The sequence below is a fragment of the Osmia bicornis genome, chromosome 11 (assembly GCF_907164935.1).
Source record: "Osmia bicornis bicornis chromosome 11, iOsmBic2.1, whole genome shotgun sequence".
Lineage (NCBI taxonomy): Eukaryota > Metazoa > Arthropoda > Insecta > Hymenoptera > Megachilidae > Osmia > Osmia bicornis.
Window position 1 is genome coordinate 9,606,822 of NC_060226.1, and position 25,817 is coordinate 9,632,638.

Here is a 25,817-nt window from a genome sequence, read left to right on the forward strand (position 1 = left end):
GAAATTTATTAGAATCATTCGAGATTCTGTTGCTGTTGAAATTGCTAATTTTAAATGGCGGTAGTATTTTTGTTGGCACCGCATAGTTTCTTTCGTTAGATATACGTCGGTAAAATAAGAGAAAGTGTAATCGGAGAGTGCATAGGTGCGTCAGTAAAACGGTTAATTAACCCATTACGGATGACGCATGCGTAGTCATTTAAAAAAACATTCGGTCAACTAGCGTGAAGATAACGGGTACTTATTGTTAGTTAAATTTTGCGATACTTCACATTGAAAAAAAACAATTTTTAACTCTAAGATTAACCGTGTCACAAATTTACATTTACTTAAGCAAAATTTTTGTATCTTAACCAATCATTTATATAATATTATTATTATTATTATTATTATTATTATTATTATTATTATTATTATTATCATCGTCACAAGAAATCATGAAATCAAAGGAAATCGATGAGACGGCAAACTTGAGTAATCAATTGTTTTCCTAGTAGCTATACCTTATTGAAAAAAAATGTGCTTACCAGAGTAATGTTATCCTAAGTAATTTAATCTCTTCCGTATCAAGATCCATGCATTTATTTCGTTCTTAAGATCAGAAAAGTTCAATAGTCCGAAGATTTGGTAAAAATTTGATGCAGACCTTTTTTAACGCGACAGTATGTCCAGAAAACAAATGGTTCCTTGTTTTTCTACATTCCTTGCGTGTCACGTGTGGCGCAACGATCGCGATTTTTCTAACCGAAACTATCAACTCTTCGTTCTCCGTTCATTAGAACCAATTACCGTGCTTAGCAAGCGGTAACTTAAAAAATCTGCCATTTTTGTTTTATGAACCGTCAAGTACGTTTTGATATTTGAAGCAAACCTGATTAGAAAATATGCAGCCAAGTCATTATGCCAAGGTTTATCATTCCGCGTTTCTATTTTTCCATGATTCATGTTATTGGGTAACAAAAGAGAATGAGAACGGAAAAGACAATAAGTGTCAACTTTTTTATGATAATACGTATTCGGTTTTGAATGGTTCTTTAAGATGCTTAACAACCGTGACAAATCTTATGAATGTTGAACTCTGAAGCTAACCTCTCGTGTGGTAAACATCGTCGTTATTGTTCGTACCAGTAACATGGAAGTATCAATCATTCTTTTTTTTTTTTTCAACTTTCAAGTTTGCTAATTAACTTCAGCAATATTAATACCTTTTTATAATTGAACGTATAGCCAGAGGTTATGAGAACGAAGAGTTGAAGGTTAGCGCGGTATCGAGCATACCTAATAATGACGCTCCGTAAGGCGGGTTTATATTAATTTTTTACTTTGTTTTATACGATACGAGATTAGTTTATCCTGACGAACAAGTTACTTGAAAGATATATTGTTAGAGAGTTCACAAAGCTTTACGATGGTTAGAAGACATTTAAAGGGTAGCTATTTTTTCGAATTTGCGTTGATACGTAGATAGAAGCCTATCTGGCATCGCGAGAAACGTTATCAGGCTCGGTGAGAAATTGCAGATTGTGCAAGTTTTTTGTACAACGAGCCAAGCGTTAAGCGGAGACGCTTAACGACAAAAGTGAATCTAAAGCTTTTGAACCCTGACACTTTCTTTCATCAGTCAAGTGGTCAATTAATTGTGATATTTATACTATCGTATACCGCTACAATGTGGCCGATAACTGCTTAAACCACTATCGCACATCGGATTTCAACAAATAGAAAACACGTTTAATTAAGCGACAATTACATCGAGCAATTTTTTATGTTTTACCGCATTTGTCTGTAACGATTTTAGGGCTTGCATTCCAATCGAAAGTTCCATTATACATATAAACATGTATATAAATATGTATTTTTTAATCTTAGGAGTCATGCATAATGTCAAATTTTTTCGAATACATATATATATTTTTTGTAGAACTTTTTTTTTTCTATTTAAATATATTACGATTTCTACTTACACGAATTCTGCTCAATACCTACATCGAGTGTAATTCATTCTCACGTCGATTGATGGAGCAATTGCAATGGTTGAACTTTTTCCCCATGGATTGGACCGTGAATACTCGTTTTTTATAGAGTATATTTCGCGATAAAAGACGGAATATTGCTTGTCTACCCGATGATTCGTCCTGATTCATCGAAAGAACTGCTATCACGCCGCGACGCCGCCATTATTTATGCCGTTCGCGATTCTCTTGATTTTCATTGGTCGCACGACATTTTCGAGTCACGTGCGATCGATACATCGAATTGATCGAGAACCTGCGGTAGAAAGCGCGCGAAAATTTATTTTTATTGTTCGTTACTGGAAATCTCTACCCTCGTGAAAGTGTAAACAAGGAAAGAGGTTTTTAAATACATACTTACATATACGTGTAAAGTCATAGGTTAAAATAATAAATTATCTTGGCGAATGATAATTGAATGGGAAGAAAATGAAAGGGAAAAACAGTTCAGAAATAGAGCAAGGAAATTATCGAGTGAAGTGCAGTTCTTAGAGGTTCTAAAAATAAAGCGGAAAGATTAAGAACGTTTCAATGAGAGGAAGGAAAACGTTTAACCAGGACAATATCGAGAAATCTCGGAAAGATTGCTTTGCGACGCTCAAAGGACGCTCTTTGAAATTGTCGTGGCGTGTTTTTAGATGCGATTAAAATTTACTATAAAACAGATAGTAAATCCGGTGTATTTCACTAGCTAGCCAAGTTTGCAGATTTAAATGAAAGGAAAAATAAAAATTGTATTTCTAGAATCACCTTCGAGAAAATGAACGTACAATGATTAATCGTACAAATTTGCAGTGAGTTTTCTTTTTACAGTGATTTGTGAGTTCGATTAAACATTTCGAGCGATAACAATGATCCAATGATAAATTTAATCCATTTATCAAATTTGTATCGGTTTCCGTTTCCACGTGAATCGAACGTTACCAAACGCGATAGCTAATGTCGATCTATCGATACACGGTTTACATATTGCGTTTCCTTACGTAACATCGCCCCGTTTTCTGTCGCGTTTACTTTTTATTACTTATAAATATAATATCTATCCCTTTCTTTGTTTAGTGAAAATTTTTTCTAGTAACTCCTTCATAACGAGGGAAAGAATTAGGCTTTTGAATCCTATTTGCGATATTTGAAAATGTTTTCTCTCAGAAAGTAAGAGATATTACAATGAGGAAGTAGAGAAAAAATAAAATTCCATTGATAGGTATTTAGGTACGTACCAAAGTTTCATAGAGGGCTTGGTTATAATGGCAAAGGTCGTAGGTTCAAATCCTGTTCCAGCTCTTCGCTTCGTTTCGTTTCCCTCAGATCTTCTACTCTGAAAATGAAAGAAAAATACATATTAGAAAAGGTGGTGATAATTGATAAATAAATAGGTCAGAAAAGAAACAAGAGAAGAGATTTTTTTATCGGACTGAATGTTAATAACGTCGATATATAGGAGTTAATAAAACAATCGGAAATTTGATTCCCACGGATGAGAACGCCTCGCGTGTTCCATGTAAACCAAATCTAAAGGTAATAAAGCGATATCGGAAATTCGATTTATGGGCGTATGCGCGACAATGTTTATATTACATATACTGAACTGCATTGTGCGGTATGTAGCATTCGTATAAGTGTATGTAAATAGCAGTTACGTAAAATATTCAATAAACTTTCCTTTTTCTCAAGAAACGTTTTACGCTATTAATCGATCTTATTGGTGACGTGTTTTAGATTAAGGATTTAATATGATACATAATAACCTGACTCATGACGTGACTGTCTCGGAACGAATTCTTCAAAAGGAAAGTAGATAAAACGAATTTAATCATCGAGTAAAGTGTAAGCGATGACTATCGTAAAGATGAGTCCACGAAACATTTTCTAAAGAAATGTCTTTTATCTCTTATTTCTTGGAAACAAAATGATTCCATAAGGTACGAAATAAAAAAGACATACATATACGTACATACGTACATACGTACATACGTACATACGTACATACGTACTTACGTACTTACATATATCGGCTGCGTATCGGTCATATCTGTCCGCATACGATTACGTGCTCACGCAAACGTCCACGGTATATACGATCAATCCGTACGTACATACATACACGTAAGAACGAATCAAACCTCGAGTCTCGTTTACTATCATTACATAATTGAATACCGTCCTCGAGCTTACCTTGTTCGTTCGAGTAATAAGCATTGTCGTTTGGTGTATAGAACGTATAAAGTATCGGACGAACACCTGAATGAACGTTGTTTCTTTCCCTTAATATTCGAAAACCTATGGAAGAATTAAAATTAAGAAATTTTTACAGTATTAACTTTTACGTGTTAATAATTTAACGTTGAAATTTTCTAAAGTCTGAAATAATATAATTGTTTCATTAAATGAATACATTTGACATTTTTGAAGATGTCCTATCACGATGTTTCACGATCTTTGACGATCTTCCCCGAGACTCGCCGAAAACTCTCGAGCGCTCTTTTCTTCCTTAGGCGCCTTGCACGAATGTATTAATATGCAAAAGCTTATTAAAGTCTAAGGGAAACACTCCTGGGAAATTTTGCCTGCAAATGAAAGTGTTATATGACGGTGCATTTAAAAGGTAGCCTTGAACCGGACATCCGTTTGTTGATACATATTAACTGGAAACAGTCTTTCGATCCCGTTGCTAGAGGACAACGTACCGTGCGGTGCGTGCGATCTCAACGCGATTGCGAGCCGCAATATGTATGTAACTAGAATTTACTCGCGAGGCTTCAATGGTAATCGTACTATTACAATTCGTTCACGTCGTATGACTCATTCCGACATTGATGTAGCACTGACGAGCATTGATCCTTGAAACATTGCTATCAGTAAACTCGAACGCGTACCCTTCGTTGATATCGCAATTCCGTTTTTATTCTAACGTTTTTGTTTCGACTCGTTGCAATTGAAACTCTTTGCTTATGCTTTCTTTTTATTCCACTTCAGTTTCTTTTGACACTAGCACAGATAATCGCGTAACGGATAAAAAAAATCGTCGAGCATGCGGAAATGATACGTTGCAAAACGAAACGTGCACGTAAATTCATCTCTAATCTAATTGTAAGTCGAATCACTTCCTTTTTTCGGATCAAATTCTTAATTGTACTTGATTTACATTTTTCAAAGTATAAATATATCAAATTAAAAGGTAGCAGAAATTTAAAATAAGTCTCTATATGTATTCACTGCTTAATCAACTGTTAAATGTTAAATGTGTTAAATGTTACTGAACTTGTCGTATGGTACGCGCGCACTAAAGTGTACGGCATTAAGGAAAGAGAGGACTAACATTCGTTTTTCTTTTTTTATTAGTATTTTTCACGTAATTAATTAGCCATAATCAAGGAGGATCTAGAACTATTCGAAGTCGTTCGATTTGCATCACAACACGAACCAGTATCAGGTATTATCAGTGATATGGAAATTTTTTTTTTTATTTCGATTAAAGAACGATTATCTCGATTATAATCTTCGGAAGATCTTTGCGCTATAACTTCTTTCTACGATTATCGATGATATTTTTGCTGTTTGCGTTCTTGATAATCGCTTGGATTGCTGCATAAATTCTAAAAATGAAACAAAGATAGGTACATAATTGCCTTTTGAAGAAAAAATTTCTATTTGTAAACATATTATAGGTATCATATAAAATAAGTAAAAAAATCGTTATAAAAGAACTGAGGCAGCAGACCAAGGGACTATCCACGAGTGTAATTAGAAATACAAAAACGGTGTTTTGTAAACGATTAATCAACTAATACCTAGTTATTTAAGTAAGAACTGTCCTACATATAAATCGAACGTATTAAGTAAGATTCATTTGTCGATTCGATAGGACACCGATAAATTCGGGGCCTGTTTTTTGCTTTGTCTGTGCTCCTCGCGTTTCGCGGAAAATCTGATTAAAAAATCGACCAGTAGTTTGTAAGTGTGCGATGGAGGGTTAGGGGAGGTTATACTTAAGGGAGATTCAAAAGGTGGCCAAGCGGAAGTAACTGTGATCCGCTTAGATAGAATTTCCGCGCCTTATGTAATATACATATGTATGTCATCGCTGCGCGTAGCCGTGTCCAATGGATCTACATTTACAAAAGCTCTAAATCCGTTTTGTTCTGTACCCGGTGGTGCGAAGGAATAAGGAGGTGGTGCTCCTGATAACGATGCTGCTGGCAATAAACGTAACAAACAGAGAAACTAGGAGAGAAGTTCGTTTCGAAACGTTCAGAAATATTAGGATAATTTTCATTTTTATTTATACGTGTACTACCTACATCTGGATATCATGAATATAATTGAATAATATTATATAGATAAGACACGTGTAAGAGTGAAAAACATCAAAGACTTACCGTTGCTTTTACTCAAGTCAATATAATTCTTTTAACGTACGTATATGTTACGGTAAATGTGTTAATTATTTATTAGATTTTATGCTTTTAAAGTAACATAAAGTATACCTACTTACGTATATGAACGTTTCTTTTGGCGCCACCCGGTACATACTTAGATACGGACTCGTTATAGCCTACTAGTCATTTTATTCAGATTCTAAGTTATTCCTACCATCCCGTGAACAAATTCCATCTTCCACGAAATCGAATGACGTGGCCTGGCGAGATTTAAAGGTTCAATATGTACAAGGGAACGATTCGTCGGCGATGCCTACGCAGTTATCGACTGCGAACAATTCAGACCCAGTTTGTAATTGAACACATCCGAGTCGATTGGGATTTAAACGCTTCACACGTTTCCTGCGTCTACGTTTTTTCTTTATCTTTTTATGCATTGTTTTTACGTTCGAATTCACGAGCAGCCTACTGAACACACGTTAAAGAATCTGATTACAACAGTTCCGACTGCGTGAAACCGACGAGTGTACCGAATCCATTGTACTTCCGGCATTATTTCGATGCACTTTGTTCGCACTGGGGAACTGCAACGAAAGCAATTCTGAAGATATTAAAACGAAAACAAATATCCACATTTTTTGATCTGACCGACTCGAAAAACCTGCTTCTCCTATTAAATAAATCACTGACTTGCGCGCAATCGCAATCGCAATCGCAATCGCAATCGCAATCGCAATCGCATACGAATTTTCTCGATTCGATCTTATTACCGCCATTGCCAGTAAGCCAAGTTAAGAGGATTTCAAATCGTGTTATTACGCGTGTGGGCGTCCAGTCTCGTTAAACGTTCACGTTGAAAGACTTCTCTAAGCATGGGTGTAATCATAGACATCGTTGCACACGGTGCGATAATGTAGTTTCTACGTTCTCCCTTGAATTTCGCCGGTTGTACCATTATTTTTTACTATCGGGCTGCGCGTTACTTTGTATTTGCGCATTTGCGCATGCGTGTGCGCAGGCTTGCGCGCAACTAAAGGTCTAGAACGCGACAAGTTTACCGGCTGTTTTGGAGCCAGCTGGAGAGTGAACAAAAAAGAGGTCTCATGAATATGGATTCGGTATTTCTCGAAGCCCCAGTCGATGGATGAGTGAGTCATCGATTCGTCGAATGGACGATCCGCATTTTTGCATCCTTTCGAATCTTGGCTTGATTTCGTTCTACGAATTTAGACGGCAACCGTTGAATTTGTGCCGTAAAGGTTCGATAGATTAACGAAACTAAACGATGAGTAATCGTAAAACAAGCCTTTCTATCGGATCATTCCGTTAAGATGCTATGCGTTTTTAGATTATCTTTGACGTAAACACAACACAACACAACACAAGTGTTCATTATTCCAAAACTAAAAACTATTTTCAGTTCCTTTTAATACTGTGATACGTTTCGGATTGTAATAAAACGAAGTAACCTGTTTCTCTTTTCTTTTCTTTTCTTTTCTTTCGAGAGTGATATATGCTTGGATACGTTCTTTTTGTTAGATGGGTTGCGACGAGAAAATGGCACGTTACAGGTTGTAAGAACACGGGAATGAATAGAATGCAATTCTAGAGAGAATGGTACGTCACTAAAGGGCGGTTTCGTTCGAAGCTACACTAGCGAGACGGTTCGCCTTTACGTTGATTAACACTTTCGCTGCGATATACGAGCCACCGCGTGCTCGTATATAGTACATATCGACATTAGTCTTATCGTAATTTTTCACTTTTAATGGTAATTTGCTCTGCTTCGAGTGGCGTTATTTATTACTTAAGATAGTTTCAGATATAGCGGCTATTATCGTAGGAACAGTACACACGTACTTACACGCATACTACTTTCAACTGCGAATTTCTATTTTTAAATGAAAACGCACATCTTTCAAACGTATTCGAACGTAGCGAACGTGTTAAAAGAAGAGAAGAACCGCCGAACCGTGACCATTAATATCGAAAGGGAATATATACAGGGTGTTTATAAATCTGTCTCCTGTTTGAAATAGCTGCTAAATTACAGATGTTATGAAAAATAATATAACAAAGTTTTCTTCTCTCATGCCAATCGACTCGAAATGTACATACACAACGAAAGAAAGAAAATTCAAACGTGAACGTTTTGCTGCTGCTGCTGCTGCTGCTGCTGCTGTGTTAAAGAACGAAGGAGCGATAAAAAATAGAAGACACTTGTTACTTATTTGTAGGTTTTACGCTTTATCGAATCAACGATCATTGTAATTTCTGTTCACGGGTGTACATAGACACGTCGATCTCATCCTAGCGAGGAAATCGTGCAAAACTAATAATAAGTATTCACGAATGTTCCTTTCTTTTCTTTTCTTTTCTATTGTACTACATAAACGTAACAGAGTTTCAACGTCCAGTCGGTCCTCTCTTGATTTCCAAACGTACTTCTTCCGTAGCGCTGTAAAATAACGAGTCTATGTATACATAGAGATAGATATAGCATTGCGTTGCTATTAGAGGTGTGTAATTCCGCGAGATTAATTCCTTAATTTCTTTACTGCCAAATAAAGCATTGAAACGATCGAATGTTGTACACTCTGTCGAGAATAATCGATAGTCTGTAATATTTGATAGCAATATGTGTATATCTACCGTTTGTTGGTGAGAGCTGGTGGGAGCCTGAAACGTGAACGTACAAGGAAGTTGTGCGTGTATGTGTGAGAGAGTGTGCTCAACGCGTGTATGATCGCCGCCTGTGCACGTATGCGTGATATTTCTTAGATGTGTAACGTAAAACGGACGCTTCTGCGCTCCGTGTGCGTTCGCATCAGTGACTTAGGCATCAGCGAATTATTTATAAACGAATTTATCGCTTCGCGTTGCTTTTCGATGACTGTTCAAGCACCTCCGGTTTTGTACACACGTGACTATACGCTATAAGAAAATGGACAATCTATGTGTCTCGCATCATTTTTCTAAACCTATCGAAAGTGTCTTCAAGCAGCATCATTTTAAAGCTGCATCTATCCTGTCGCTGTCAAATTGAAATAACACACAAAAAATTCGCGCATGCCTAAATAAATAAATAAAAAAGAAAGGAATTAAATTGTAGAGTACTGTTTTACCAACACGGACGTCCGTCAAAATTCAACGCAAATTTTTTTTCTGCAACTAACCGCACATTCAAATGGAAGTTTTTCTTTTTTTTTGTCCACGATCTTATTCTAAATCTTCGACACGCTGCTAAACGGTCGCGCGATTTTTATTTCATTGCGGAGGGATGGGATTAAAGAAACACAAACGGTTACATACCTATGTATACTTGTTTGTAACTTGTTGTGTCACGCGAAACATTGCCAATTATAGTTTATAATAATTTAATTCGATGCGTATTAAGCGGGTTCGAATTCAAGATCGTATCATTTCACTGTGTTTGCTCGGTCATAATGTGAAATGACGCTGGAGTCCGCCCGTGTTCAAAAGGTGATATATACATCATCAAATAATAATAATAATAATAATAATAATAATAATAATACGTTCAACAGAAATACGTTCAACTGTACATGTTTATTAAAGTACCTGAATGGAAACCATTATATCTTGTATTTTCTCTTCGGCATCGAAAACGTATCGTATTCTCGTGGCATTAAGTACTTACTAGAGACTCTTCCCTTATTTTTGCCCGCGCGAATCCAACACTGTTTTACCATCGTCGCTTTCTTCCCTTACTTCGTGGTATGTACATATGTAATTCTCCTTCCCCTTACTTATGTCTTTCATTCTTTTTCATACTATCATTTGCATCTTTCTGAAGACTGACGTCAAATGTCTGTCACAATAATGAGCTAAGTTTTGTTTTAAAGGAAAAACCAGTGTTCGATAGACATATTTGTATTTAAAAAGGTCAAGTGAAAGGAACGGACCGTTACGTGGAATCGGTGATTCCTGTTTCGGTTCTTCCTCGTTGGTAAAATGATATTTTTTAAATGTTAACCTATGCAAATAGATGTATTTTATTTTATTTATTTTCCTGCCAGCTGTCACGGATACGCGAAACAAAATAACACGACACGACACGACGCGACACGACGCGACGGAAGGCGGATTGATTTGAACGCGATATCCCATTCGACCCCTGGTCTTCTACAGAAAATGCACGACTGTTAGTATTTGTTGGGCACACAGTTACTTTTTTCATTGCCAAAAGAAAACAGTTTCTGTAAATTTTTCACAATATCACGTTACACGACACATGTGTATACATATGGTATACATACGTAGTGATGTGCTTGCAATCGGTAGATCATATTTCCGCTTTCAAATTGACAGCTTTTTATTTATGATTATGCTCATTAGAAAACGAAGAAATGTATCTACGTTATCTGACGTGACGATTTTATCGAAAGTAATATGCGGACAAATTCAAGAACCTTGCACGTATTATCAATTTATTTTCAAACTAATTTATTGTTTCTTTCCGATCCACTGGTCGGTTCATCCCTACACGATTTTATCGACGGATAGAAGAAACGATGAAACTGTATCGCGGTTCATAAAAAATCGTTCAAGATATTTGTAATTTACGATGCGAACACCTTAGTGTGCTCGTCATTTCCCTTCTATCTTCCGCAAATGAGGTCGCAGGGAATTATTTAAAAATATCATGCAAGTCACGTTCATTCATTTTGGCAAATTACGTAACTCCCACAAAACCTGCTGTCCCCTAGATTTATCTCAAGGCCAGGGAATGATATTTAAAGAAAACGTTAGTGTAATTTACGAACGGCCAGCATCCGAGGGTTATTCAGAAGACCCCTTTAAGTGATGTTGGCGAACACGTGCGTGCGAATTCTTCTGTCATAAGAGTTGTTACTAAGCAAGTGTCATAAATAATACGTACTACTACAGTTGAATAATTCATTTTTCATGTTTACAATGCTACAAAGGTAGGTACTTGATTCGTGGACTTCATTTGGTTAAGAATTAATGGAGGGGAGGAGTCTTCCACCAATTGAAAGAATCCTTACCTAGAATCACCTGTCCTTCTTAACTAAGGGATACCTAAATTTTACGCAACCGTACCTATTTTGAGGTACCCAAGTACTCTACAGTGATGTGCTTGAATGCTCAGGTACCAGGTACTTAAGTAGCCGAGTGTTTGAGCGCTTCAGCCGAGTACCTAAGCATTCCAGGTAATAACAACTATCTAAATAAATCAAGTATCTGAAGTGTTTGAGATTGTGGGTCCACGAGGTGTGGAACCTTTAAAAATATATTATTCTTTTTTATCATATTCTTAATAAGTTTCCGGGTATTCGTTTAGAAGGTTTATCTTCAAAATGAACAATGAAACAAGGTTATACTCCTCTCTCTGAGCAAGGTTCCTAGTTCTCTGTCCCTGAATACCTACATGCGAAATCTGAACAGGAAGAACAATGCGTCATTCGGAGGCGTTCGAGGAACTTGTGAAAAGTTCCACCTTGTTTCTCTGAATTTCTATCATAACGAGCGCATATTGAACCAAATATTAGCCGACGAAATTCATTAAATTTCTCCACGGCTGTTTCATTAAAGGTCAAACACCGTTTTTACGCGAAGAGGAAGAAGAAGAAGAAGAAGAAGAAGAAGAAGAAGAAGTTGAAGTCTAAGTTGAAAAGTTCATCGCCGGTATTAGGGGCGGAAGCGATCTGAAATTAAAACACCCCCTGTCTGGGCCGCGCCGTTTATGAATATAAATTTGAACACGCGTAGCACAGGAAATTATTTTTCATCGGAAGCGCAGAGACAATAATTCTTGGTACATTATCTCGTTTACTTGGTTACGTTTTGGTTCAAGCTATTTGTCAAAAACAGATAAGCTAACGAGGATGTTTGTACATCCGCTTCGGTGAAACGAAGCATGGTAAAGCTGATACGTAGCTGATTCAAAGGAACAGAATTTGCAAGTTTTATCAAACAGTAGGTACACGTCATATTGAAAAAAGATGATAGAAATCATCGCCTTCGTTATAATTACATAGGTATTCGTACACAGAGCTAAAAGTACCTATAGAGTGAAATTCCTTTTTCGACTGAAGCCTATCAATTAAACGGAAGTATCTCTGGCCCCAAAAACTGTATGCAAATGGAGGATGAATAATGCATGACCGAAATGATTTCCAAAACGTTTTTGAATTAGCAGCCGTGCACATCAATGATCGATAGCAACGCGAGACGGGTTTTTAATATCACTAGGTCGGTGAAGTTTCGAGATCCGACCCGCTTTCAAGATTACGATTTTTCTTTTTTCCTTCTCTCTCTGTCTCTCTCTCTTTGTTACTTCATTACACGCGCATTGTGCCTACCAGCATCGAGTAAATCGTTAACAAGAGAGCACTTCGTGGTACGTCGCGTCTCTTCAACGCGAAATAGAGCTCGACTCACGGATGAATTCTCATTCGACGTTGTTAAACTGATTTTCGAAAATGAAACACCTTCGTGTCTCGCGTTGTTCACGCGATAATTACCGTTCAAAGGAACTGATCATTTCCGTTGCTTCGAATTAGAAACGACGATTAACTATCGAATATAGACGGAGGTTACGGAATAGTACTATCTTTATAAACTAATTTCTCGTTGTTACTGTATTATTATAACAGTGTAACGGTAAGTAGTACAGTAGAACCTCGATTATCCGAATTAATTCTATTTAGACTCCAGTATTTACTCGGCTGATCCATGTTCGGATAATCGAACGTTATACTGTAATATAAAGCATTGCAAAGTATACAGTGCTTTCCTTTTTCAGAACACGAAGCTTTTGTGCTTAGAATAAAATAATTTATTTGTATTCTGCACGTAACAACATTTTTCTTTCCTTTATATAATTGGACACGCAGAAGAATACTTAATTGGAAGCGTGCTCGGAAGGTGAAAACTTAGACAGATACGAATCGTTCGGCGTTGATAAGTGGGGAGAAAAAAAAACTGCAGCGTGCGTTTTTTTTCCATCATGTAACGTAATAACTGCCATACCATTGCAATTCTGATCGTGGTACCAACAGGCAATAACAAAAAGGGAAAAACCTAATCAGTATTGTTGTCTTAAAGACTCTAGACAAGAAAAGAATAATACTGTTATGTAAAAAAAAAAAAAAAAAAAAAAAAAAAAAAAATGGCTAAAATTAGAACAAGGAAAGAAACGAATAACATTTAAAAATAATTGAATTTCGTGCAAACAGTGAACGGGGTTCATCTAGGATCCATCAAGGAACCATTTGTATTTTAAAATATCGCTCAGTTGAATTTTAAAATAGTGTTTTTGGCGCTCACTGTAAAAATGTGGCGAAATTCTATTTTTAGCTTTCGCGGCTATAATATAGCTGGTTTTCTATTACAACGACGATATACTTATCTAAGAAATAACCAGTATCTATTTCGAGCTAGTTAATTATTTATCAATGTTGTAAAATAGGCGTAAATGTCTCGTTATCGTTGCTCGTGAAAACGACTGGCAAGTGATCATTATGATAGTCTCAATGTTTGTCGAGGTATGATAATAGAATCACACTGAAAAATTGTGCCAGAATTACCGTGACTATGATTAAGGTTCACTAAAAATAAGTGCTTCTTAAATAATAACGTAACTCTAGATTGGAATAGTACGCGAACAGATATACTTGTTTCCGAATCAGATTTACATACATAGTTTCATTGTTTTTACGATTAAGTACACTGTCTTTTTATTTTCATTAAATTATTATTGCCTGTTAATATCATTGATAATTCGAAGATATGACTACTGAATTAAAAGAAAAAACAATTAATAGCATGCGTAATTATTACTTTTATGCATTTCAGATGTATTATCATTTTTATGTTCAAATTTTTTGTGGAATACGTTCTGATAGATTGCTAAATTTTTTTGCAAAAGGTGGCAGCACCTGTTACATTCGCATAACGAGATGTTATTTGAATATACTGTTTTTACAAATAAAATTTTTATGTGAAATTAAAGAAAATATTCTTTCTTTGTGATGTTTGTTTTGAGAACCACTGTTCATAAATAGAATCCGAATTTTCAATGCCATGAAGTTCGTGCAGAGTTTAGGGTGGTGTAACGATTTCACGTCGAGTGCGCACGAACATTTACCACGATTACACGACGAGTTGTCAAGGGTAAAAATACTGCAGTACTGCTGCAAAACTTTTAGTTCGGAACTTGAATGCGCATCGGAGATGCATCCATCAGTCACATTGACGCCTTTGAACGATGCAAAGACATTGACCTCCATCAACCCGTTTTTTTTTTCTACAGTCTCGAATATGTTAGGTTTCTCCCGGAAAAATGGCGATGCCCCTTTCCATAGGCTTTCCCTGCTTCCCGGCCCTCTCGTGTAAACTCATTTCCCTGATACACAATTTCCAGGGGCTACTTTCAAATGAATGACTTTACCGGCGGTAGAACAAAATGTCGTTCTTCCTAAACTACATGCAATGTAATTTCTCCTATTTCTAGCATTTTCTTTACCGACTCATTATAATTCGATGACGCCTTTCAGTGAAATTAACCTCTTATTCCACGATAGGTTAAGTCTTTTTTAATCTTTCGTAAAATAAAGAAGAAAGAAAAGTGAATTATGCATCGTTACGAACAATTTCAAATATTTGAATTGTCCGAAATAATTTTTAGACAATTGAAATTGATGAAAGGTATTCGTAAACATAGTTAGTGCATCGGAATATTATCATCGTTCTTTCCAGTGGAATATCACTGTACCTATTTATAATATAAATACTTGTACGAAGAATTATTTTCTTCGTTAATCGCACAAGTACTCTGAAATTAAAGAAAGATGTTGACGCGGCATAATATAATCACAGAATCACCTCACGTTGAGGCTATACCGATTAATCTTGTTACCACCGAGGATGGTCGAACGCTTTTGGCAGTGACAGGTCAGTTATTTTCTCAACGAAATGATCAGAAGACATTTGGAGATTGATTTGTACACGTTACTACAACATTTACAGAACATAAAGATGGTATGATGGAAATCGTTGCAACTCCAGTTACGCTCATCGGTCAAAACGGTTCACCTACTTCGTTGGTTGATGTAAAAAACTTTAATGAAAACTTTATACTGCACTCTGTAGGTGTCTAGGATTATTCTATGCCATCGTCCTTTTATTTGTTTCCAAAGAAAACTTTTTCCCTAAGAGGTATGATTATTTCAGCCTATTTTTCAACTGAATATAGAAGATATCGTTGATGGGACAGATCTACAACAGCCTACAGAAAATGTTGAACCTGGTACTGCTACTAACGACAGATTAAAGTCACAAATGTCCATGGAAGCAAAGTGCAAGACAGAAACTAGTTGGGAATACCGATCTCCTTTGCAAAATGATTTAACAACAATTAACAAACAGGATGAAAGCTCTGTGCAAAAGTCAGTAAACGACGGTGTCAAAAGAAGTAGCCCTGGAAGACCTAAGAAAACTGCAACAGTTTCCTTACAAGTAATTTCGCTGCTTATCTTTTACTATCAACACATTATTCCATGTACAATTATAATTGTAACTATTTGCATGACCTTCAAATATAATAGGGTACAGAATGTTTAAGATGCGACATATGCCATCAAGAATTTGTCAAACGGACTTTATATCGGAAACACATGGAAAATCATGCGGAAGAGAAACCACATCGGTGTCCAAAATGTTCTGCATCGTTCAATGTACCGGTAATTGATAACGATTTTTTAATTCTTTGTTCAATTATCGTTTCTTAATACTTGATATCTTTGTGCTAGACCAATTTTACTCTTCATATGGCGACTCATAATACGGGCGAACCAAAGTGCCCAGAATGTGGGAAAAAATTTACAAGAATGGCTAGTTTAAAATCTCATATGCTGCTACACGAGAAAGAGGAAAATTTGTTCTGTACAGAATGCGAAGACGCTTTTTCAACTAAAGTAGGTTTCCCCTTTTAGCGATGAGTGAATGAGAGAAACAGTTGTGTGAAGTAGAAAATAACAACACGTTTGTTGCTTGTAATTCACAGGCTCAATTGGATGCACATTTGAAACTTCACGGAGAAAAGTGGGCGACGGAAGAGGCGCGAAAGTGTAAGCTATGCAATAAACAATTTAGTCAACCGGCTTTGTACAGGCTTCATATTCGTGAACATTACAGGGTATGTATCGGGGGTTGCACGTCTTAAAATTTATTTTCATTTGTTTTATCATTTGTCTTTTTCCCCCTATTTAGTTGCAGACTAAAGTGGCAAAACAGACGAAAAAAGGAACGAAACATAAAACGGTATATAAATGTACGATATGCTTAAAGTCTTTCCAGAAACCGAGTCAATTAATGCGCCATATCAGAGTGCATACCGGTGAAAAACCTTTCAAAGTGAGTTCACGTTAATGTTGTACGATTGATGATGCTCGTCGATCGACGTTCAATTTGATTTTCCTTCAATTTTGTAGTGTACCGTGTGCAGTCGTGCATTTACACAAAAAAGTTCGCTGCAGATTCATACGTGGCAGCACAATGGTATTCGGCCTCATGCTTGCGAACTTTGTAACGCGAAATTCAGTCAGAAAGGTACTTTTATAATTGCGCTTACTCGTTTCATTTTCATCAAGAACTCGTATAATCTTCGATTCGTTTTCTTTTTTTTCTTTTTCTAAACAAATCTGTACAACGTGTCACCACAGGTAATTTGAACGCTCATATAATGAGAGTCCACAATGTGCCAGAGGGAGAGCCAATATATGGATGTAACTATTGTTCGTGCATATTTAAAAAGCTTGGAAGTTTGAACGGCCATATGAAACGCATGCATGCCGATATAGACGAGGTATAAATTCTTCGATTATTGTAAAATGCAATAATAAAACGATTGAAACAAACCGTATGGAATTTTTAGGAAGGAACCACTGTTGCTGATGCTACTAGTGACACTCATCCGGCCGATATCATGGAATCCGACATACGTGCGACCGTGGACAGTGTTATAACACAGTTGGCGTCTTTGGAAGCGAACACAGAAGAAATTGAAAAATCGTCAAATAGCAAAGCGAATTTGTTGTCGGAAGGAACTATGAAAAAGGACATATTACAAGAAGCACTGAAAAATAGTGGTCTCCCTAGTAAAAATAAAACCCTGAACGAAGGTATACGATGCAATTGAACATTACAAGAATACGTGAGGAAATTATCTTTAATTAGTACTGTCCTGTTTACGAAGTTTATTTGTCAAAGGTACGACGGAAACGAAAAAGCTTGGGGCGCGTACTAATTTTGTAACGTTATTGGATCGAGCGCCCGACGGTGGCACTAGGTAATTTGTTTCATATTTTTAAGAAACTTGTATCTTGTAACTTGCATCTCATATGTACAGTATTTTCCTTGTTTTATATGTAGAAAATATTTAACCATAAAACAGCGATGCGTAGGGAACATAAGGTGGTACGCGTGTACCTTTTGTCATAAGGAGTTTAAAAAGTCGTCAGATTTGATACGTCATCTTCGTGTGCACACGCAGGAGAAACCTTTCAAGGTATGCGATTGTCAGGGAAAAAGATTAATTTCTTCTATATGCCTTCCTGTTGTAAAGGAATTGACACTTTTTCTACACTTTCAGTGCACGCATTGTTATCGTTCGTTCGCTTTGAAGTCTACCATGATCGCACACGAACGAACTCATTCTGGTACGAAAAGATATGCTTGCGATTCTTGTGATAAAACATTTGCGTGTCACGGAAGTTTAGTTGGCCATACCAGGTGAGCCTTTGCGTTACATTTTTCTCCAGATTATATTGAATCGTTAATCACGAAGATAAATGTATTTTAATCACAGATTGCATGGAAAATCTAAAAAGAATTGTAATAAAACAATTGTCGACGATGATAAGAACAGTGGTGCGCACACCAGAGAAAGTATCAGCGGTGTCTGTCAGTCGTCTGTCAATCAGTCGAAAGTTCAAGCTAAGAATAAGTCAAAGTTATCACCCGAAGCGGAGAGCCTAGCACAGCAAGTAGTGTTACAAGAACCCTTGGTAATCAGTGACACGGGGAATAAAATTTGCGTCGCGCAAGTAGCATCAAAGGAAAAACGTGCTTACGATGCGTCTACCGATCCAGCTAGACCGCACAAATGTTTGGTCTGCCAAGCGGCATTCAGAAAAATCAGTCACTTGAAGCAACATCACCGTCGGCACACCGGTGAACGTCCTTACGAATGCACCAAATGCGACAGGTAGAGTTTCCTTACCGCGTTAGAATAAATATTCGGAATAAATATTTTATGTCCTTTCCTTTCAGGAGATTCACATCGAACAGCGTGTTAAAATCACATTTACACACGCACGAAGATTGGAGACCGTACGGTTGTCCCATATGCGATGCGAAATTTTCTACGCAAAGCAGCATGAAAAGGCATTTAGTTACTCACAGTAACAAAAGACCATTCATGTGTCCGTACTGTCACAAGACTTTCAAGACTTACGTCAATTGTCGGAAGCACATGAAAATCCATAAACACGAATTGGCACAACGGGTATGATAATATAGTATATCTACTGAATATTAAAAAATGGACACGACGCGACCACTGCAGATTACTATTGCATATGAACGTTCAATTATTTCTTCTATTCGTTTGTAGCAATTGGAGCAACAGAAACTTCAAATGCAGGAACAATCGACGGAGCAGATTTTTCGAGAAGATTCCAAAGAAATGAGAGCTCTCGAATCGAGCTGTTCGCCCTCTGTTTCGAACGCTACCAGTACAAATGTCGTCACCACCGTCGCTGCCACTTCTGCTATCATTACAACGGCCGTTTCTACGTTTTCCGACAATCTTACGTCGTTTTCTCGTCTTGGCGCGGTTGAAATATCGTTTCAGCCACAACTCGGTACCGATTTTTCACAAACTTTCCCGGAGCAGGAGAAGACGAGACCAGTTTTATCAGGAAATTGCGACGCTTCGACGTTTATTAATCGTACGTTTCGAATTAACTTATTTTCAAGAATCTTACGATTCTTATTTCAACTTACACCTTTACCATTTTTGTTTTAGACAACATATCGGAAACGGTAATGGCGAATCTTGAAAATACACAAATGTTACACGCTGATGAAACTGGTTCGGTTACATTGCCCCCCGTTTATTCCGGTGATCAAGCACTTACACCGGTACACCTATCTACACGAATAATGTAAATCATCCAACCTTGTTGCTTGAAATGCTGAAAATCTAATTTCTATTTATAGGAGAGTATACGAGAAATAGAGGAAACATTGAACCAGCAGTTTTTTAACATCGGAATGAACATTAATCTTGAAAATAGTCATTCGAGACATTCAAACAACGCGAACCCGAATGATTTTGAAGGTGCAAAAGGCATAGAGGAAGAGCAACAAACGGTGCTGAACGTTATGTACGAAAACACTGACAATGATAATACCAGTAACAATAACAATAATGATAAAAAAGACGAAGGGAATGACAGCAACGTAGAACCATCCGAAGAGCATGTATTTTCATCGCAATTGGATTCATTCGAGATGGATCATATTGCGTTGCAAGTAAGATCAAAGTATCATTATTATGCTCTGTAATAAAAAGCAAATGTATCGCAGAAACAATTTGACGAATAAGAGTTTTTTGTTCTTTCAGTCGGACACTGAAATTGATATCGGATTGGTTGCAAGCGATTCAACGAGTATGGTAAGTATACTCCCTAGAACTGCGAAAGAACATCGGCTGTCTACTTCCGTTACAACGTCCGAGGATGCCCAGGACAGAGATGATTCGGGAAAAACTAGTATTCAAACGGTAGTGTTCATTTCGCAAGAAAATCTTTCGAGAAAGGAAGATGCAACGACGGAATTGGAAGGAGTGAACGAAGATGATATTCGAAAACAATGCGTAATGAGTCCGATGCTATTGACGTAAGTTCTTTCCGTCTTACCGCGTATCAAGCATGTGGTAACCGCTAAACGTAAAAGAATGATACGTGTCATTTGTGTGCGCAGAGAAGGGTTCGGAGGATCGGTACAACAAGAAACGATAAAGAATCAATCAGAAGTGAACGCGATGTCTTCCTGTACGAATAAAATATCACACGGTGAATCTTTGTTACAATGCCATATGTGTAGTCAACAAGGATTTACGGCAATCGGATTAAAGGTATTCTCTATTTAAATTATCTTGTTACTCGTTGCCATTTCGGCTGGCGTGTTCCTAATACGATTCGTATCAAGTCCATAAATATTTCACGTTTCCCTGTTTCGTTTGATCTAAGGAACATTTAAAGACTCATCGTGGAACAAAGGAATATCAATGTACGGAGTGCTCTTCAAGATTTTGCACAAACGGTGGACTGAACAGACATTCGAAGATACACGTTGTTAAGCAGTAAGTAAATATATAGATATTTTGTTAAACGCATTCGTGCGTTTTAGATCTATTCAATTATTATATTTTCTCTAGATCATGGAAGTGTTCGTCTTGTGAGAAATATTTCAGTAGCAGAACGCAGTTGCGATCGCATAGCAAAATTCATGAAATCTCGATTTGGAACGCAATGTCTACGGGAACAGAGAACTCGCAGATTGTCACAGAGACTTCGGTTTCGTCAGATTTACAACCAGTTACGAATAACGGCGACCCGTGTTTAAACGATATCGCGATAGATCCAGACTCAGCTGTCTCTGAAAAAGTTCTGTTGGACACAATGGCGGAAAAGGCAGTGATGGATCAAATAGAAGTAAGTCAAGGAGAGTTCTCGATAGTATGACCAGAGGAGTAATAACTGTAATATTTTAGACTGTTTCAGGGGAGAGAAGGGAACGAAAAGAATACACGAATAAGTGTAAGTCTTGTCCGAAAACTTTTCGCAAGCCCAGTGATCTTATAAGGCACGTGCGTACACATACAGGAGAACGACCTTACAAGTGCGATTTCTGCAGCAAAAGCTTTGCCGTGAAATGTACTTTGGATTCGCATACGAAAGTTCATACCGGTAAGAAGACGTTCCGATGCCATGTTTGTAACAGTATGTTTGCAACCAAGGGCAGTCTAAAGGTTCACATGCGGTTACATACAGGTGAGTAATATGCATAAACGATTTGTAATAATAGGTAAGAGTATTTGTTACGATATTCTTTCTTCGATTATATCAAGGTTCGAAGCCATTCAAATGTCCTGTATGCGACTCGAGATTTCGGACTTCGGGCCACAGAAAAGTACATTTATTGAAACACGCGCGGGAACATAAGGAGAGTCCAAAGAGGAAACAGAAACATCTGAAAGTTGCTGCCATAGCAGAAGTAGCGGCTGATTTAGAAAAACTTGGTGGAAATATAGAGAAAACGAGTAGCTTCGAATTGGATCAACAGCAGCAACAATTGCCGCAGACAAAGGATTATCCTCACTTGGAAACAATTAGCGTCGAGACAGCTGCAACCTGTTTAACTGATCAAATCAACTTTGATACCGATACCGATACCGATGCGGCTATCGTATCGAACAATAATCCAACAATGGCAGCGAACGAAGGAAATCAGCAGTTGGTTACTAATCTACATTTTCTTTTAACGAACGGACTGGTGACTATTCAAACCGAGGAATCGTTATTGTCGCAATCGACGTCGGTTAATAACGTGTCCTACAATCGTTCGACTATGACGTCCGATTCCGTGTGTATACCGACCCTCTGTATTTCATCCGGTATCAGCAACAACGATCATGCCAAGGAAGATATTCATACAGGGCAAATGATGAAAGCACAATTACCGTCATCATCGTCGTCGTCGTCGTCGCATCAAAAGAAATCTAACAACTGTCTGTTAACGGTTGCAACTTCTACGGTGCAAATGGAGCAACCATTGTCGAAAGTGTTTGCTGATAAATCTTTATCGACAACAACTAAAACGTTAACCAAAGGAAACTCGGCCAGAAAAGAGTGTGACATTTGTGGAAAAACATTTACGAAGCCTTATCAGGTTGAAAGGCATAAAAGGATTCATACGGGTGATCGACCGTACAAGTGCGATTTGTGTACAAAATCATTCGCTCAAAAATCTACTTTACAAATGCATCAGAAACATCACACGGGGGATCGTCCGTACGCCTGTCCGTACTGCGAATATTCTTTTACACAAAAAGGCAACTTGCGAACACACGTGAGACGGGTACATCAGTTGGATACGATCAATGCGAAGAAACTGAAGCGCGGCCGTCAATATTTTCTACCTAAATCAATTCAAGACAGCGTACTTGAAACAAAGACTTTGAATTTAGATGACATACCGTTCGTTGAATTCCTTAAATAGGATGTACAAATTTCACCTCCTATCGATTTGTTTTATTAATGAAATTTATTCCAACTACTACTCGAAACCCGATATACTGTACACAATATACTCTACGTTCTTCCAATGTGTTTTACGACAGTCAACGTTCAACCGTTAGTTTTGCGTTATCCTGAACAAAACGAACGAAATAATCCATCGTGTTTGATGTATAGAACACGTTTACTCTGTTTATATGATATATAGTGAAAATAAAATTTTTAAGACATATTACCATTGTTTTTACTTTGACCCGATCATACCATCAATGTTTATAGTTGCATTTCGTTTCACTAGTTGGACAACCGTTCGGATGATTTTCATGAAACCAACAGGGCTTGGTTTTCTTTCGTGGCGTCGAAAAGTTTCTTTTCTTTGGTCGTCCGCCATTCTCCTGTTCCGCTCCGGGTATTCTAAACTGAACTTTTCCTTTTGCTACGCAAAAAATATCACTATGATTTTTCAGTAAAGTTTGCAAACCACCGCATTCTTTTCGTAGACGTAGCATCGTTTCTTTCGGTATCGAATTTGCGATTTCGCATAACTCCAGGCATCGACCCGCGTTCCAACTTCTTCTCTGCGTTTCATCCACCGATACGATACGACCTTTGTAAAGTAGCTGATTCGCAACGATATCAACAATATTCTTGATTAATGTTTTATCTAATTGCGTGCAGTTTCTTACTTTTTCTACAGTCTCTCTCGGTTTAAAGTCACACGTCCATTCACCAACATCATCCTCTTTCTGCTTTTTAGTTTGCGTCAGTGTCGTCTTTGCGCTTATTATTCGTTGAATGCGATCTTCTCTCGTTTTTCTCTCTTCCTCTACTCTTTTCCAACCGATCAAACAGATACGTTTAGTAGATGGGATTCTTAATTTGTCGAGATGCGTCTCGAAACCACATTCGTTGCTTAGATTTTTAATATATTCAATGTATTCCGAGTACTGACTTTTCGAAGCGCAACATCTCTGATACTTGGTGCCGTTCAGTTCGTACGGACAACAAGGTAATAAAAAGAAACGACAGTCGGCAGAACTTCGCGCTGCGATTACAGGGATCCATGGTGTCAATTCGTCCGAATGATTTCCAATGATCCAATCGACTCCTGTGTACACCGTCGTGGAGGACGGAATCACGGTAGAAACCTGTGCAACAAAATTCAATCGTTATACATATATTCTTGGTGTTGGAATTTTCGTGTTAATTACGAGTTAAATAAATCGATGCACCTGCAATGGTGTTTCAGACGGATACAAATCCCAAATTTTCCTCCGTCGTAAATCGATCCCTCGTCCGCGATAACCCTCATTGATTAAAATATACACGAGTAAACCGTTGCCACATCCTAGATCGAGGAACGATTGTAAATCACTCGTTCCTTTCTCTGTCCTCTCTTTCTCCCAGAGCAACAGCAGATAGGCAGCTATAGCGATATCTTCGTAAACGAATTTCAGCGGATCTGTATTTTCCGGCCAATTGCTTATTAATTTCATACCGTGCTTCTCTTTCAATTTACAATACAATCTGGCATATTTTTCAGTCGATACGAAACTTAACGAAGACAGCGTCGACGCGGTTCTCGATTCGTTTCTCATCCATCTCAATATACATGGAAAGAGCTTCTTCTCTAACCATTCTATACTCGATTGTTCGTGTATAACGTTTTGTAATTTGTATACACCAAGGGACGTAAACTTGTCCGCTTCTTGTTGTATCATATACGCCATTCTAGGTCCAAGGGATCGTTTGCCCGCAACGAAAGGTTTATGAATATTTATGATAGAATTTTTCTGTTTTTCCAACAGCAGAAACTCGATACCGGCAGAAAATATATGCGGCATACGTGGCAATTGTTTTGTCACGTATAATCGAATGTTCCTGTTACGCTGTGTATTGGACGTTTCGTCAGAGATACGCAATACGTTTAACAATTTTGCGCTATTGATATCGTCTCTCTGATCTTCTGTCGTTACCATTGAAATATCTAAAGCGTCGATACGTTCAAAAAATTCCAAAATATCGCAACTAACTTCGATATCCAATATTTCGCTCGAACCAAGAATTTTACGGTTCACAATCTGAGGATTATGCAACCAAATATTCACTGCTTTACAAAACTGGGAAGCATTAGCTCCAGATTCTTGGCTTACTATGGTTGTGAAATCCATTGTTTAAGTATAATACTCCAAAACTTTTTCTTGACTAAAAAAATCAAAAATAAATTATGTAACTTGTCTACTTAACGAGAAAGTAACTACCTTATTAAAACTGTTACTTTTCAAGCGTTTTTTCTGCTTCCATTTTAGTATACTGAAAAAAACGTTAACAAACTGTTAAAATATATAAAGATATATACGTATAATCTTGTGTGTATAAATAAAAAATATATGCAAAATATATGTATATACAAGTAACCTTATTTACGATCCATTCTGCGTCGTGTACTGCCTTTTCCATAATTTGTCGTACTCGCTCCTTGTCTGGCTCAATCAAGTGTTGTTTAAAACTCTATAAATGAAAGATGTCAATGTCAATAATAATATCGTGAAATTATCAACCAGATTTTCCGATAATTGCACGATTTTATTATTTTCAATTAGCGTTAAATGTTTTAAAACTTGTATACCTGTTTAACGGAATGTTTATAAAATTGTCGGGCATCTTTCGGCAGTCTTTCACATTCTCGTAGCAAAAACTTATAAAGTTGTTTTGGAGAACTCAAAGCCGCGTGTTTTAATTTCATACTGGCCATGTTGGAGACGATTACTTGGAACTACCAGGACTGGCACTATATCCTCGATTAAATCACCAGAACAAGATCTTTCATGATCTAGGAACAAACGGCCTGCCGAAGGCGGCTACGCGCCTTTTTCACATTACATTATTCCTTTCCTCGAATTACATTTTTCGTCTTGCCAGTTACATTTCCTTTCTTACACTTTGGCATTACATTTACATCGCACTGCTTTACTCGCTCCTTTACATCCCCCTTTTAGTCGCCTCTTACGACAGGCAGGGGTTACCGTGGCCGTATTCTGATCCCCCCGAGCCACAGGGGGCAGAACAAGGTC

The 25,817-nt window shown here is 37.4% G+C and overlaps 2 protein-coding genes across 10 annotated transcripts; one reads left to right on the forward strand and one right to left on the reverse strand.

Moving 5' to 3' along the window:
• Positions 1–1,843: 1,843 nt before the first annotated feature.
• On the reverse strand, positions 1,844–25,226 carry LOC114871196 (probable tRNA (uracil-O(2)-)-methyltransferase). 8 transcript variants are annotated; one of them, XR_006829870.1, is made up of 5 exons: positions 25,162–25,226; positions 23,976–25,056; positions 23,008–23,891; positions 4,019–4,292; positions 1,844–3,330 (listed from the first exon to the last, which is right to left on the reverse strand). XR_006829870.1 is itself a non-coding variant. In XM_046287708.1 (4 exons), the coding sequence occupies exons 2-3, from the start codon at positions 24,912–24,914 to the stop codon at positions 23,010–23,012; spliced, it is 1,821 nt and encodes a 606-aa protein (XP_046143664.1). In that variant the 5' UTR covers positions 24,915–25,056; positions 25,162–25,226; the 3' UTR covers positions 1,844–3,330; positions 23,008–23,009. The 8 variants fall into 8 exon arrangements, 6 of the variants coding, with proteins under 6 accessions (XP_046143664.1, XP_046143662.1, XP_046143663.1 ...); XR_006829869.1 differs by having other exon boundaries at positions 22,980–23,891; XM_046287708.1 differs by lacking the exon at positions 4,019–4,292.
• LOC114871192 (zinc finger protein 236-like) lies at positions 13,539–22,975 on the forward strand. Of its 2 annotated transcripts, XM_029176795.2 has the most exons (24): positions 13,539–15,331; positions 15,407–15,525; positions 15,611–15,895; positions 15,985–16,119; positions 16,189–16,353; positions 16,443–16,574; positions 16,649–16,792; positions 16,870–16,987; positions 17,101–17,243; positions 17,313–17,559; positions 17,648–17,726; positions 17,810–17,945; positions 18,030–18,169; positions 18,246–18,644; positions 18,710–18,944; positions 19,053–19,389; positions 19,467–19,582; positions 19,661–19,975; positions 20,067–20,341; positions 20,426–20,579; positions 20,695–20,807; positions 20,883–21,159; positions 21,219–21,498; positions 21,576–22,975. In XM_029176795.2, the coding sequence occupies exons 1-24, from the start codon at positions 15,229–15,231 to the stop codon at positions 22,724–22,726; spliced, it is 5,598 nt and encodes a 1,865-aa protein (XP_029032628.2). In that variant the 5' UTR covers positions 13,539–15,228; the 3' UTR covers positions 22,727–22,975. The 2 variants fall into 2 exon arrangements, with proteins under 2 accessions (XP_029032628.2, XP_029032627.2); XM_029176794.2 differs by having other exon boundaries at positions 17,810–18,169.
• Positions 25,227–25,817: the final 591 nt, after the last annotated feature.

Coding starts and splice junctions, on each gene's coding strand:
- LOC114871192 (XM_029176794.2), top strand. CDS start 15,229: ATGTTGACGCGGCATAATATAATCACAGAATCACCTCACGTTGAGGCT. Junction 20,580..20,694: donor TTACGGCAATCGGATTAAAG/GTATTCTCTATT, acceptor GTTTGATCTAAG/GAACATTTAAAGACTCATCG. Junction 20,808..20,882: donor AAGATACACGTTGTTAAGCA/GTAAGTAAATAT, acceptor TATTTTCTCTAG/ATCATGGAAGTGTTCGTCTT.
- LOC114871196 (XM_046287708.1), bottom strand. CDS start 24,914: ATGGATTTCACAACCATAGTAAGCCAAGAATCTGGAGCTAATGCTTCC. Junction 23,892..23,975: donor CGTCTGAAACACCATTGCAG/GTGCATCGATTT, acceptor TTTGTTGCACAG/GTTTCTACCGTGATTCCGTC.